Source organism: Pagrus major, chromosome 10 (assembly GCF_040436345.1).
Source record: "Pagrus major chromosome 10, Pma_NU_1.0".
In the NCBI taxonomy this organism is placed as follows: domain Eukaryota; kingdom Metazoa; phylum Chordata; class Actinopteri; order Spariformes; family Sparidae; genus Pagrus; species Pagrus major.
In genome coordinates this window covers 1,910,431-1,926,017 of record NC_133224.1, presented here as the reverse complement: position 1 = coordinate 1,926,017, position 15,587 = coordinate 1,910,431, and the positions used below count along the sequence as shown (strand labels likewise).

General features: G+C 39.7%; 1 protein-coding gene across 1 annotated transcript; it reads left to right on the top strand.

Annotated features, from left to right (window-relative positions):
• Positions 1-9,515: 9,515 nt before the first annotated feature.
• Positions 9,516-14,522, top strand: LOC141004054 (high affinity immunoglobulin gamma Fc receptor I-like). Its single transcript, XM_073475549.1, has 12 exons — positions 9,516-9,546; positions 9,712-9,771; positions 10,465-10,728; positions 10,821-11,066; positions 11,247-11,492; positions 12,304-12,375; positions 12,781-12,897; positions 13,154-13,228; positions 13,366-13,440; positions 13,577-13,651; positions 14,205-14,260; positions 14,458-14,522. The coding sequence occupies exons 1-12, from the start codon at positions 9,516-9,518 to the stop codon at positions 14,482-14,484; spliced, it is 1,344 nt and encodes a 447-aa protein (XP_073331650.1). The 3' UTR covers positions 14,485-14,522.
• Positions 14,523-15,587: the final 1,065 nt, after the last annotated feature.

The window sequence follows — 15,587 nt, the reverse complement described above, 5'->3', positions numbered from 1 at the left end:
CGTAAAAGTCGACTTCATGGTAGAACTGTTGTACTCAGTACTGAGATTTTTATGTGTAGTTAATCTTAGTTAATGATCTACATGTGGTTGAATTGACCTGCACACTGTTTGTGACTCAAGCTGCAGTTTAAAGTCCGGCCCCTGTGGGCTCTCCTCTCTCCACTTCCATCCAGACTGCCAGCATTTCTGTTCCAGTGTTACATTTTAAATAAACCTTTAAATACTTTGTTCCCGCAGGTTCTTGGCAGCTGGGGGTCTCCCTACAGGCCCTGGTGGTAACAACCACTGTGTGTGACATACGTTGAATGTTCATGAATAACAAATGTGTTTTGCAAGATAACTGGTTTACATTTGTTATTGATGTAAATATTAATGGATATGTGGTCTGAATATGATAATTAAAACTTTTTTCAGACTTCTGCTCCTTCTGGTTTGTTATTAAGGAACAATTCCAATCACAAACTCTGTAGTCATTTATTTCTGCAGGATGATGTTTTATTTGCTTGAGAGGCCACAGCAGCTGTTAATAATTGTTGCATAATCATAAAGTAACAAGGGTCCATATATGAACATTTTTGTTCCCTTTTTAATTAAAGTACATTTGATTGTTGCTGGTCAGCAATCTATTGTCAGTGTCAAGTCGGTATGCTGGTTCACAGATCACCATCAGCTAATCATTACATGTTTAAAAACTCTATATTTCTCACGTCACTCATCATTATCAGCTACAGAGTCCTCAAATCTTTATAGTTAATTAGTATAAACATTAATAAGTTTGCAGAAAATGCAAACTTAATGCTTTTAATATATGAAGAAAGAGTGCAAGACAGACAGATCTTAAGGTTTATTTCATTAATGTACAAGTGATTACTGAAGGATTAAGATGGAGAAATCATCATACTAATAAAACATTAAAAGCTGGTAATTCAGAAATTTTAATATGATGGTAAAAGCTTAAAAAAACAACAACACATAAACAGATTACATTTTTTTTAGCCAGAGCCTTTTGAGCTTTCACAGTGTACCCAGACCAAGAAACATCACAATATCTAGAAAGTATGAAAAATAACATTTTGCACAAATTCTAGTCTCTTATGTTCAATAATAATGTTTCATTGATAATTAAAGTTCCAGCTCCTGGTTGATTTTTGAGTTTGTTAAAGCTGGAAAACTGAAAACTTTGTTTCAACAACAACTTGAACCAGACAGAAAAGATCAATTCCATGATAATTATTCTATTATTGAGTCTATAATGATAATGAATGAATGACTGGTCATCATGACTAAAGCACATGACAGATTGGTGACTTTTTGTCAATCATTATAATTAATTTTAAATGTGACTTTTTATACACCCTGGAATAGACATTTGTTATTTCTCTCTTTCTCTGCATGAAAAAAAAATCTACAATGTTTCTACCTGATTTGACAGATTTTTTGAATATAACGAAATATCAATAATATCACAAAAGTTGACTATGATTTTACATATTTAATGTAAAATAACATAAAAAATCTGTATCTGTGAATGACCATAAAAGTACAGTTTTGCAAAAAAAAAACAAATTTCCCCAAATATCTTGAATAATTATGGATATTTTCACGACAAGAAAGTGGAATAAATGATTTTTATCAACTTTTTAGCAATGTATTTCACAAAGTATTGAAGAACACCACCTGACTGTGTTTTCATTAGATATTCTCCGCTCCTATACCCTGTTTATAGCTGTCTCTGTCCTTCTACCCTGACTGATGCTTCCTCTCCTACAGCAGCATCTTAAGCAGCGCTGAAGCTCCTTCGTTCTTTCTTTCCTGTTTTTTTTCTTTCCAGGTTTTTCATCTCTTTTCCCAGGTTTATCAGTGACGTGTCCCTCCTTTTCTGCTGTAAATTGCTTTTAACTCTAAACTGATGTTCCATCATCTGACCTTTTATCCTCATCCACCTGCTTTCGTACTGTTCCATCGAAACCAGTCTGAGAACCTGGTTGTTGAATGGTTGTTTCCATATCTGCTGAAGATAGAGATCCTGTTTCATTACTCACAGAGTTAGTGTCTTCATCAGATTTTTTCTCTTTGTCTGCCTTGTCTCCATCTTCTGCTGGGGTTTGGTCTGGTGTCGTTGAATCATCTCCTGATGTCTTATTCTTGTTTCCATCGCTGCTCTTAGGACTCTTCTCTGGCTCTTAACCAGTTTGCTGCCCTCTGTTTGTTTCTTGATTTGCTGAAGGTGAAGTTTCTCTTCCATTACTCAGAGTCGGTGTTTCCTTCAGATTTTATCCCTTGGTCTGCCTCGTCCTCATCATGTTGTATTTGTCCTGCCGTCTGTCCCTGACCTGCTGTTACATTATCTGTAGATATTTCTGCTTCCTTGTGTTTATCGTTTTGGTCCAAAGTATTCTGTCCATCTGTGTCTTTGAGCTGACCTGTTTGTCCATCCACTGGAGACCGAGGTGTTTAGTTTTCTTTAGTAGATGTTGTCTTTACTCCTTCATCTCCATCTTCAGCTTTAGTCTCTTCTCTCTTTTCCTCCAAACTAGGATTTGTGCCTTCTCTTGCTGGGGGATGATTGCCTTGTCTTCCTCCATCAGCTGGACTCTGACCTGCGGATTGTGTTTGTGTTTGCTCTTTATTTTCATCCTCATGAGGATCAGTCTTTGCTTCGCCACCTGCCCCGACTAGTTGTTGTCCTCCTCCCTCCATCAGACCCTGACCTTCTGTTTCAGACTTTGTCCCCTCCTCTCGGTCTCCCGTGTCCTTGCTCTTCTCTGGTTTCTTTATGAGGGTGTCTCTCTTTGCTTGATCTGAACTACCGTCACTAACTGATTTAGTCTCTTCTGTCTTGTCCTTCAAATCAGGATTTGTCCCTTCTCCTGCTGGGGGATGATTGCCTTGTCTTCCTCCATCAGCTGGACTCTGACCTGCCGATTGTGTTTGTGTTTGCTCTTTATTTTCTTCCTCATGAGGATCAGTCTTTGCTTCGCCACCTGCCCCGACTAGTTGTTGTCCTCCTCCCTCCATCAGACCCTGACCTTCTGTTTCAGACTTTGTCCCCTCCTCTCGGTCTCCCGTGTCCTTGCTCTTCTCTGGTTTCTTTATGAGGGTGTCTCTCTTTGCTTGATCTGAACTACCGTCACTAACTGATTTAGTCTCTTCTGTCTTGTCCTTCAAATCAGGATTTGTCCCTTCTCCTGCTGGGGGATGATTGCCTTGTCTTCCTCCATCAGCTGGACTCTGACCTGCCGATTGTGTTTGTGTTTGCTCTTTATTTTCTTCCTCATGAGGATCAGTCTTTGCTTCGCCACCTGCCCCGACTAGTTGTTGTCCTCCTCCCTCCATCAGACCCTGACCTTCTGTTTCAGACTTTGTCCCCTCCTCTCGGTCTCCCGTGTCCTCGCTCTTCTCTGGTTTCTTTATGAGGGTGTCTCTCTTTGCTTGATCTGAACTACCGTCACTAACTGATTTAGTCTCTTCTGTCTTGTCATTCAAATCAGGATTTGTCCCTTCTCCTGCTGGGGGATGATTGCCTTGTCTTCCTCCATCAGCTGGACTCTGACCTGCCGATTGTGTTTGTGTTTGCTCTTTATTTTCTTCCTCATGAGGATCAGTCTTTGCTTCGCCACCTGCCCCGACTAGTTGTTGTCCTCCTCCCTCCATCAGACCCTGACCTTCTGTTTCAGACTTTGTCCCCTCCTCTCGGTCTCCCGTGTCCTCGCTCTTCTCTGGTTTCTTTATGAGGGTGTCTCTCTTTGCTTGATCTGAACTACCGTCACTAACTGATTTAGTCTCTTCTGTCTTGTCCTTCAAATCAGGATTTGTCCCTTCTCCTGCTGGGGGATGATTGCCTTGTCTTCCTCCATCAGCTGGACTCTGACCTGCCGATTGTGTTTGTGTTTGCTCTTTATTTTCTTCCTCATGAGGATCAGTCTTTGCTTCGCCACCTGCCCCGACTAGTTGTTGTCCTCCTCCCTTCATAAGACCCTGACCTTCTGTTTCAGACTTTGTCCCCTCCTCTCGGTCTCCCGTGTCCTCGCTCTTCTCTGGTTTCTTTATGAGGGTGTCTCTCTCTGCTTGATCTGAACTACCGTCACTTACTGATTTAGTCTCTTCCATCTTGTCCTTCAAATCAGGATTTGTCCCTTCTCCTGCTGGGGGATGATTGCCTTGTCTTCCTCCATCAGCTGGACTCTGACCTGCTGATTGAGTTTGTGTTCGCTCTTTATTTTCTTCCTTGTGAGGATCAGTCTTTGCTTCTTCACCTGCCCCGACCAGTGGTTGTCCTCCTCCCTTCATCAGACCCTGACCTTCTGTTTCAGACTTTGTCCCCTCCTCTCGGTCTCCCATGTCCTCGCTCTTCTCTGGTTTCTCTATGAGTGTTTCTGTCTCTGCTTGATCTGGACTACCTTCACTTAGTGATTTAGTCTCTTTCTCTCTGTTGTCCAAATCTTCCGTTGTCTGGAATTCATGTTGATGCCTTTCATTCTCCATCACACATTGAGACCCTGTTCCTACATGTTCAGATTGTGTCTGGATGAGAATATTTTTAGCTTCTGCTTCCATCTTGAGCTGCTCAGACTGTTTTTCCTCTTCCATCTGACCTGAAGGTCCTGTTTGTTCAGATTTACTGTTAATTCCCTCTTCCACCTTGCTCTGATTCTTCAATGGTTCTCCTGCTGCTTTCGTCAGGGGCTCCTTTTCTGAAGCATCACTCTCTCCTGTTGAGTCTGTGTGCAGAAACAGTCATCAGTTATGAAAAAGTAAAAATGATCTAATTCAAAATAGCTATGATTTTTATTGATACATAAAAATACAACATTTACATTTCTAAAGGGTGTATAAAACAAAATGTAGCACTATGTTTTTGTATGAGATGGTCCCTGTTTAACTTATCTTGTGGACACGTCTGAGGAAAGACCTGTATGTATCTGTGCATGAGGGTGACACAATACCTGTCCTACCAGAGGCATCACAGTATTGCACCGACCAACAAGTGGCAGTACAACCTGATCACCACAGTACATTTTGGTCTCGTCTCCCTCTGTTGGATAATATAATCCAAATCTTAATGGCCTCATATAGAGAAGTAATATAGGAATAAATAAATAAATAAATACAAAATAAATCAATTACATAGAATTTTAAAAGTATGTATAAAAACACAACATAAAAGAAGAAGCATTAAACAAGGTTGCTCTATTATCCAACTCGCTTAAAGGTAAGGAAGACGATTCTGGAGGAAGAGCAGATTGTTGAATCTCTTTCCTAGGTTGCAAATACCGTCACTTTGGGTCAGAATACAGACAGAGTACCATCAATATTTTTTATATTCTTCCTCTGGAATTGCCCTCCGTACCAAAAAAACGACTTACCTAGGTTAAAGCTCGTGTTAGTAAAATAGATTTTTGAGTCTCATTCCCAACTAGTCAAATACCGATGCTTTTGGATGGCGGGCGATCTGACCTTCAATCCCAAACCGTTTAATGAGTTGGGAAACCCAATGCTTCAGTATAACTATCTTACTAACAGGAGAAGAAAAGATAATTATTTTGGTTAAAATGACTAATACAATTCATGTACGTGACTTCACTTATGGCATTTACATATGTTAACTTGCTTAAGTTACTTAAATTAAAAACAAATCACTCTTGACTATCACAAACAGGATGTGAAGTCTAGTTGCCAAAGGGAAAGTCTTCTTCATACTCTAACCATCCCAACCACATCCTGACTTGGATTTTCTTGCTCTTTATACTTGTGAGAGTGGTAACCACAGCGTCAAACTAGCCTCAGGCTATTGATCAGGCTGCTGTATTTGACACATCAGGAGTGAGACTGTGCTTGATTGTCTTATTTCTAGAAAAAAATTTTTTGTTCATTTGTCTTGTTCATTGTCCAATTTTTTTGTTGTTATATTGATGTTGAGATATGATGCTGTAACATCACATCACTGACTTACTGTTTCTCTTTTGTTTTCGTTTCCATACAACAAAGCAAACTGCAAGAACTAACGTGACGCCAGCAAGTGCAGAAATGATGGCAGCAGCAGACGAACCAGAACCCGGCGGGTCTTTGAAGAAATCATCTGAAACACAGAACAACATATTTATTTTAACTAGACCACAGCTGTGTGACACTGAACAGTTATCACATCAACCTTAAATAACTCAACTATACCTGGAACATGTATGAGTGTCTCTCTGGTCTGGTTGGTGTTGTTCTGTTGGACTCTACAGGTGAAGCTGTTGCCGTGTCTCTTCTCCACAGTCACTCTGCTGCTGACAGTATAGAGGTCATCAGGACCTCTGACTGTCTCTGTAGGTCCAGCAGAGAGGAGGTTTCCCTCAGCGTCCAGCCAGAACACCTCAGGTTCTGGATACCAGCCTTTAGACTCACACCGTAGAACTCCACGACTGACATTGGTTATCTTAATGAAAACGTCTGATAATAAGAAAGAGAAAACCCAGACTGTGATTAGCACAAGTTAATTATGAGCACACAGAACAAAACTGTGCAAGTGATAAAAAATAATTTTAAAAAGCATGCTCAACATGTTTGCTGCTTACCAACAACAAGCTCAATACTAGTTTCTGTTCCAAATCCTGGAGTGTAGCATCTGTAGGTTCCCCCATCAGAAAACTTCACTTTGGAGAGTTTCAGTGATATGTCTCCCCGTCTCAGTCCATCGATGGACACTGATGTTCTGCCCTTGAAGGATGAGTGTTGATCAAAAAGACGGTCTTCACCATCACGCCTCACATGGACAAATCTGGGGTCCAGGTCAGGTCTCGCCCACTCCAGCATCGTGTTAACTGCATCTGTGGCAGGGCTCACATGGCATGGCAAAGTGATGTTCTCACCGAGCAATGCCCATATTATCTCAGACGATTGACCATTCCCCTGACACTGACCTGAGGAAAACAAAATGTTTGGCATACCAAACTTTACTCGATCACCAGAATAAACATTGGCATTGTTCGATCCACCACACCATGTTTGTTTATGTTGCAACATTATGTTTCTTTAGGTTCAATTTTCTATTGTATGTTGTGACACCACAATGTTGATTATTCTCTGGGGACCATGAATGAGTGTACAAGTGTTTGATCTTTCAACTAAATATAAAGATTTTACACAGGATAAGTGAAACTTTGACCGGCTGGTGGCTCCAGATTAAAGTCAGGGGACCACAGTCATTAGGATTCATCCTATGGGTACCATGAACGCCATTCCCGCACCTACGCTGTTAGCATGGCTAAAAATATAATTTGTTTTCAATAAATAATTAACATATGCATTGACCTCTGGATAACAACCATATTGTAAAAGAACACCGGCACCTGTGATCACTCTAATAAACTCTGCACAGCAATACAGGGACAAGTTAATGATAAACCCATGCCATTGCATCTTACTCTCAATACAACCCAGACATGATTTGTGTCAGCACGTTATCTAACTGACCTCCCAAAGTCAAACAAGCAGTATCAGTCAGTAAACAAGAGGGTTAGTTTCACTTTCATTTTCACCACTCAATACCAGTTTATCTACAGTGGGAGTGTGGCGCCCTCCACTGTGGCCGAACTGCAACAGGTGAGATCATTTTATTCAAATGTCGGTCTGTGCACTAAAATGACTATTTGTGGTAAAGTCAGTTATTTAAAAGCATTTATAGTTTTTTCATCATTTTTCCACAATAAGTTTGACAACAATGACCTTTCATCGTAATATTAATCTATAAGTTACCTTCACGAGAGTGTGTTAGGAGAAGAAAGACAACAGCATGATGGAAAATCAAAGATTTACAGGTCAGCCTGTCCATCTGGTGAGGCATCGTGCAGTGCTGAAAATTAGAATAAACCGTATATTTCAACAGAAAACATGTTTTGATGTTCAGGCAAAACAAACATATCAATTGTCTGAAATCGTGCCGTCCTATAACACATTTAAATTAAGCTACTATGTGACTTAGTCATTGTGAGCTATGTAAATGTTATGTCTATGTTTAAAATATATTTTATATATGATATTGTGTACAAAAGTTGGCCTGCTTGGACTCTAAAAAATTAGTTGTGTTTGATAGAGTACTATATGTGACAGCAAACTCTCTTTAAAAAAATGGAATTTCCACTAAACTAAAATAAAATCAGAACAGCAAGTTTTATTTTTAGAGAACGTCTTACCTTTTGGTTGCTTTCTCAGTCAGTTTCACACTGCGCCCGCTCTGTCTTATCTTCTTAAGTCCCTACCCACGCTCAGCCTATTAGATTCTAGTCTGTATGACTTGCTGTAAAAAGGGTCCATGCACATCAGGATTAATAGTTTTATGAGTGTTTTGGAAACCCCTTAAAGTGTGTTGTTTTCAGGATATAAAAGTCTGAAAAAATGGTAATCAATGAATTTGTTTCATTGATTAGTTCGTTAAAATGTTAGACTAATAGTATACTGCTGTATGTCTCTGTGCTGTAGCCTGTAAATGTTCAGTGTCCCTGTTAATGTGTAACATATAGACCTACATAAAAGAACTTTGATCCAGTTGCCAGGTAACTGATGACCACAACTGTAAAATACTACATATGATCACATCTGAAGCCAATGAAACCAGAGCCATGATAACAGATTCTTTATTGTTTTGTCTAATGGAGCATGAGATAGACGACAGGTCTGCAGGGGGCAGAAGAGGACATCTTTTTCATGTCCACACCGTCAATATCAGACAGGAGTTCAGCAAAAGTTCAAACAGGAAGATACCCTTGGCAGACTTGACAATGCAAAGTCACACTAGGTCTTTTGTCTCTCTCCTCCCTCTTCCTTGACTATCCAACTGGTGAAACTTTGCTTTTTGTCAAATTTATTGGGTCAATCCTGAGCAGTTTTTAGGGTGTGGCAGGGCACATTGTCCTGTTCAGGGTGGCGCTGCCATTGAGGAGTGCTGTTGCCGTGAGGGGGTGTACTCGGTCTGCAACTGTATTTGGGTGGGCGGTGCTTCTCACTCACATGAATGACACGTCCCAAGGTTTCCCAACAAAGTCCTTTGATATCATCAGTGATACTCTCTTCACCTGTCAGGGTCAAATGTCGGGGCTCATCAGTGTACTTAGGTGCCAAAACAGTTGAATATATATACATATATATATGTATATATATATATATATATATATATATATATATATATATATATATATATATGTACACACACACACACACAAGAGCATGTTATTGACAGACAGTGAAGCTTGACAAAGCTATAAAATGCCTAAGGAGAAAGCCAAGTTGTAGCTGCAGGGTGAAGCAGTTATCAAAGACATTTGAAGTCTAAAGCACATCACTAAATGACTACAAGTAATGTGAAAGATAAATTAATGTTCTAGAGTACATCTGCCTGACAGAAGTGGTTGTAACACTGAAGCTAAGGCCTGCCTAAAACCAGAAATAATCTACACAGGAAGGGGAGGTTCTCAACTGCACTGTGCTGTATTTAGCTTTGATTCAGTCTGACGCTCAGTCAGCAGCGAGACAGCATGGAGGTTACAGCTCTCTGCATCAGACTGTGTGAGTAATGAATTCATCTTCTCCATTTCTTGTGTCTCCATATGAACACAGTAAACAACAGTAAGCAACTTGGATATGTCTCTACATATGATTTAGTAACTGATTATAAATTCTACGTATACAGTTTAAAAGCAACTGTTAAGCTCTCCGTTTTTGTCTGCACAGTGATGAACCTGTTGATGCTGCTGGTTGCACAAGTTCAGCAAAGTTACCCTCAGAAATCTGGTGAGTACAAGTTGCTTCATTAAATGTCACGGGATACAACAATTGAAAGTTGACTTTTATGCTGACAACTCTCCGCTAATTTATCAGTCTCCCCTGGGAATTCTAGCAGTCTGTGACAGTAAATGACAGCTAATAAGATATATTATTTAATCCATGGTAAACTTGGTTTGGTTTTTAGTACTAACATTAAAGGCTAACCAATATGTGGTCCAATTCTACCTTTATGAACTGTTAACCCCCGTATTAGTCAGATCATAACCTGTGTTAAACTGTTCTGTTTGCATACAACTAGAGATGTCTGACTTTGTTATCAGAGCTTAATGGCTTTAGACTCTTTGCATAAGCCTCCTTCTGTTTAAGCATGCAGTTGATATCCCCTCTTGAGATGTATTTCTGATGACAAGCATTTTCACTGCAATAGTTGCAATGTTCTTTAGGTTTACTGCTTACCTTTTGTGTCATTAAAGTATTCCTATCTTCGTTTACGCTCCACGAAGCACTTAATAACTGTCATTTTGACAAGTCATGCACAAAAAAACTCCCGTCTTAACCAGATATGTTTCAGCTGTGTATTTGAGTAAACAATCTAATGACTCAAGCCTATTTGATTGCCTTACGTCTACTTTCTTAAGATATTTGCACAAGAACTGTAAATAAACTGAGTCTTAATTTATCTTGTCCTCTGTTGCTTAGTGTCAGATGCAGCTGTTCGTATCGTTCCAACCAAACTGCAGGTCTTTGAATACGAGTCCGTCTCATTTACGTGTTTGGGGGTTAATGTCTCGGCTGGATGGAGAGTGAGGAATGCCAACGAATTCTTGAAAACATGTTCAAATGTCACAGTGACGTCAACCTTGACCTGCACCATTGGGTATGTGTATAAATCAGAAAGTGGAGAATACTGGTGTGAAGGTGGAGGAGGAGAGAGAAGCAACACTGTTCACATCACTGTCACTGGTATGTTGATTGTATGAAGTCCCTCATTCTGTATTTCTAAAGAACCTTATTTATCACACTTGTGCCTCTAAACAGTTTTTAATGTTGTTCAGATGGTTCTGTGATCCTGGAGAGTCCTGTTAGCCCTGTGATGGAGGGGGAAGATGTGACTCTGAGCTGCAGAAAGAAGAAGACTTCCTCCAACCTGCCAGCTGATTTCTATAAAGTTGACCTCCATGTTGGGAGCACCTCTACAGGAGAGATGATCATCCACAGTGTTTCCAAGTCTGATGAAGGACTCTACAAGTGTAACATCTCTGGAGCTGGAGAATCACCAAAGAGCCGGCTGCATGTGAGAGGTATATGTGATAAAGTGAAAGGCGTGTTAGTATTTTTTTCATTGTTTTATCAAGTCAACTCCAAATATGAGCTGCAACTTAACTGATTCACCTTCAATGTGTGCTTGAAATGGCAACTCTGACCCATCTATAATCTGTTTGCATAAAATTGTCATGAATATCTTTTATGGCATTGTTCAGATGGTTCTGTGATCCTGGACAGTCCTGCTGTTCCTGTGAAGGAGGGAGACGCTGTGACTCTGCGCTGTAGAGACCAGAAGACTTCCACCGACCTCAAAGCAGATTTCTACAAAAATGGCCACTTCTTCAGGAGCAGCTCTACTGGAGAGTTGACCATCCACAGAGTTTCCAAGTCTGATGAAGGACTCTACAAGTGCAAAATCTCTGATGTTGGAGAATCACCAGGGAGACAGCTGTCCGTCAAAGGTGAGGCATATTGTCAGTAAACATGATTACAGGTCTGCACATACAGGGACAATCACCAGCCCAGTCGCCAGAATAACATGTTGGCTTTTTTCATCCCTGCAAACCAAAGATACATTCAAATGTATGTTTCATAGATATGATATCAGGAAAAAGACTCCCGCACACTGTCCACTTCACTTGCAATTCAGATAACCTGATGAAGGTCGTAGTAACAAAACGTTGTTGTCATCAAAAACTTAGTTGCAAGTGGAGTGGACAGTGTGCAGGAGACTTTTTCCTGATCTTGTCAGCCTTCGGTCTTCTCCTACGCACCTGTCGATCTTATACAAAAGCTGTAATCTGTAAATACATATGATATCAACATCTCTAAAATATGTGTTATATCATGTTCACTTTAAATGCATATACGTTGACTTTCATTTTGGGAAGTGCAGGGGATTATGTTGGCAAGAAAGCTGCCAAGCCAGAGACCACTGTTTGAGATAGTGTTTCTACACATTTAAGGCAAAACATTAGGTTTCCTTCATGCGAACCAAGTGGTTTTTGTGCCTAAACCTAAGCAGACCGTAAGCACAGTGTTGTCACAACATACAATTGAACATTAGGAAATGTAAAAACATATCCATGGTTTGCTGAAACATACCTGGCCAACATTTATTCTGTCGATTGGGTATCAAGTCACATGTGGAACTGATGGTTTTCTCGACATTTTTAATCCAAAACAGCATACTCTAGGCGAGTAGGTGAGTCCGTACAAACCCATGTAATGCAGCAAATCACTGAACTCACAGAACTTTATCTCAAATTCTAGAGGAGAGCCCAAAGTATGACGGCTCAGAGAAAAAAAGTGAGGACTCAAACGCAGAACGCACAGACAGAACAGGTAAGGCAAAAGGTCGATTTACTAGGTCGATGATCAAACAGCACTCAGCAGAGGGCAAAAGCAGTCAGGGCAGACGACCAAAACCAAAAGGACATAAGTACTTTTTGTGCTAAGATGTGGTTGAACAACATGTTGTACAAAGTAGGGCTGCAACTAACGACTATTTTTATTAATCTGCAACTTACTGTCTGAAGTGATAAATTAATTGTTTGGTTTATAACTTAAACGTAAAGATGAGAGATGAATTCATAAAGCTGAACTGTGCAAGTTTTGACCAATAGGTTGCAGTTTACAAAACACACACTCAGATATGCACCAGATAGTGTTGATTTACAAACCCCTTGTAACGTATCTCATGGAAACAGAGCCTTTCATTGAACAAAGTACTTTCTGTCATCTTTCCAGTATCTAAACAGATTCATTTTTCCCACCATTACTTCCTCCTGCTGTGGATCGTCATCATTGTCGTATTGGTGCTGCAGCTGCTGGTTATTGGACTTCTTTACCGGAAGAAACAGCTAGGTACCAAAATTATACCTAATACAAACAATCCAAAGGGAACGCCAAAGTAAGCAAAGACTAAAAGCTTAGAAATGATTGAAGGAGGCAGTTTAAAATACAAGTCTTGGTCGGTGATTGGACGAACCACCTGCCTATAACGGGCTTACATCACCTCTCAACAACATCACTGCGACCTACCTCTCTTAAATTGAAGTTTGATTGTTCTTAAAGAAACAGTCTACAGGATGATAATAAACACTTTTTGTATATGTTGCAGTCCTACTTGAGGCAAGGATGAATGATCCAAACAAGGACCTGCATGATGTCATCAAAAAAGACAAGAAAAAGGAAGGTAATTGCTAAATAGTTCAACAACTGTGACAGCAATTGCAGCTAGACAGATGTCAGTTTGAGGGTGTAACCACAAATGTCTGAGAACCTGTGCTGTAAAAGTTCACATCATCTATGTGTCACGGTGCTGCGTTTCAGACGCTGCAGACGCTGCTGGTAATTTGAGCCCCTATCTTGATGCAAACCACGGCACAAAACCACAGACAGAAACAGGTAAGATGAGCCCCTCAGCTCCTTCAGTCTGCAGTCCTCCACAGGACCAAAGTAGCATTCTGATATTAGCTTGAAACCAACTACATGATACGTCATTTTGTGTATGTTGATTTGTGTTACTTTGTGTCTCTTTCAGATCAGGAGGAACCGTTGCCTCACTCTTTTAACTCCTCTTTCAGCGACGATGACACTTCACAAGCTCTCCAAAATGGTAAACATGTTCCTGTAACGATTGAAGATCAAATTAATTTCTCAAGATAGTACCTCAGGGCACCTTTACACATTTAGAGCATCAGTAAAAGAGCTTCTTTAAAGCTTCATTAAACTGGGATCGGACTGAGCGATATGGCCTTAAAATGACATTGCAATATTTTTAAGGCTATATCACAATACACGAAATATGTCTATATTTTTAAATCTGCACAAAAGCATGTTATTAAAGCTAGGACTGGGTGACTCACTGGGTGAAAAACATTTTCCAGTTTTTTGACCAAATCACTTGATATCTCAATTGCGACAACCATTGGTACTTTCATAAAATATGAACACAATGAGATTTTTATTCATTTTGTCACGTCTTAGTTGTTATGAAACTGTGCGTTCATTATTAGTTATTTGTTACATTGACATGTTTCTGATGACAAACCATCCCCAAATAAATAGGACTAAACAACCAAAGATAATAATGCAGATTTTTTTGGGTTCTACAATGAACAATTCAAAGGAAAGGCTGAAACAATTCAATTTGCTTCCATTTTTTCCAGAATCAGAAGACCCACCTTTAACAGATCCAGATCCCCAATATGCTTCCATCGATACGGTACGACACATTTGATACCTCTTCAAAATTAAGTATGATATTAAAGCCACAAGTAAATGTACCCACGGTAAAAATGTAATACTGAAAATTGTTGTATGTGTGGTCAGCTGTGATGTGGCGTTGAATTGCTGGTATTTAAAATATTAGTTTGTACATGAACGTATCATTTATCCATGTACTTCCTGTGTGTGTTACAGACTATGGAGGGAGAATCCCCGTACTGAAGAAGATGCTTACATCACGCTGTGTTGTATGTGCGAGGAAGTTGTAGCAGTAATCAATAAACTTGTGCTTTTAGTGTTTAGTACTTCAGTTGGCAGTATGCAACATGTGTTTAGATGGATATTACATATGGTAGTCAGTAAATTTAACCAGAGTACAGTTTGCGATGAATTTTATCCAAAGCCGAGTACAAGTTTTGTCATTGTTCTTTTTGTTTGTATTATCTTTATGTTTCTCTTTTTATCTCAGTCATCCCTCCATCAAGTACGACTTTGCATCATTTTATTTCTGTCTGGTCGTTTTCTTCCTGGTCACTATATGTAAAACAGCAATGTAACAGCAATTGTCAATCTTTTTTAATAAACAGTTTTTTACTTAACTGTGGGTGTCTAATATTTACATAATAATGTAAACACCTCTTTAGTAACTGTTGTTTTAAAGTTTACTTGTTTAATGAGTCTTCCTGTACCTTCTGTGCAGAGTTTGATGGCAGCCTATGTTACAAGGATCAAAAATAAATGGCCTTTTTAAAGCATTTCAGAATAGGCTGATGATACTATCATCATCACAAGTGTTCATCTGAGGGCTTCAGCTAACCCACAGCATGAGTCTATTACTGAGGTATCAGTTTAACCACTTTGTTTCGCTGCAGCTGCTTTTAAAAAGACTCCTTGTGGTGGTGACTGCGCAGCAGTTTGACCTGAAGCAGACACACAGAGTTTACAGCCACAGTCTGTTGCAGACATTAGCATCATCTATCTTGTGCTTTTTTTTTCAGCATATGGCAGAAACTATGTAGACACGCATCCCTGTACAAACTTGGGATCTTTGAGTTTGTTTTAGCATTTGATCAATTCAAATCACGATAGTCTAATCCCATAAAAATGTCAGAAAATGTGCTTCTAACTTTAATAATTACAATCTAAACCTCAAATTATGCATGCAGAGAAGTTTGCAGCACCTAGAGTGTGATCAACAGTTTGTCCCTGACTTCAGGCAGCAGCAGGGCTGTTTTCAGGCCTGGAGCGCCACCAGCTGGACGGGAGTCAGAGAGTACAGTCTGACTGATTAATCATTTGTTCAACAAGAAAGGAAAAAATGTTAA

Bases quoted from the DNA above. Each gene is read 5' to 3' on its own strand.
- LOC141004054 (XM_073475549.1), top strand. From the start codon at position 9,516: ATGGAGGTTACAGCTCTCTGCATCAGACTGT. The intron at 9,547-9,711 runs GTGAGTAATGAA...TTGTCTGCACAG, and splicing joins AGCTCTCTGCATCAGACTGT to TGATGAACCTGTTGATGCTG. The intron at 12,376-12,780 runs GTAAGGCAAAAG...TCATCTTTCCAG, and splicing joins AGAACGCACAGACAGAACAG to TATCTAAACAGATTCATTTT.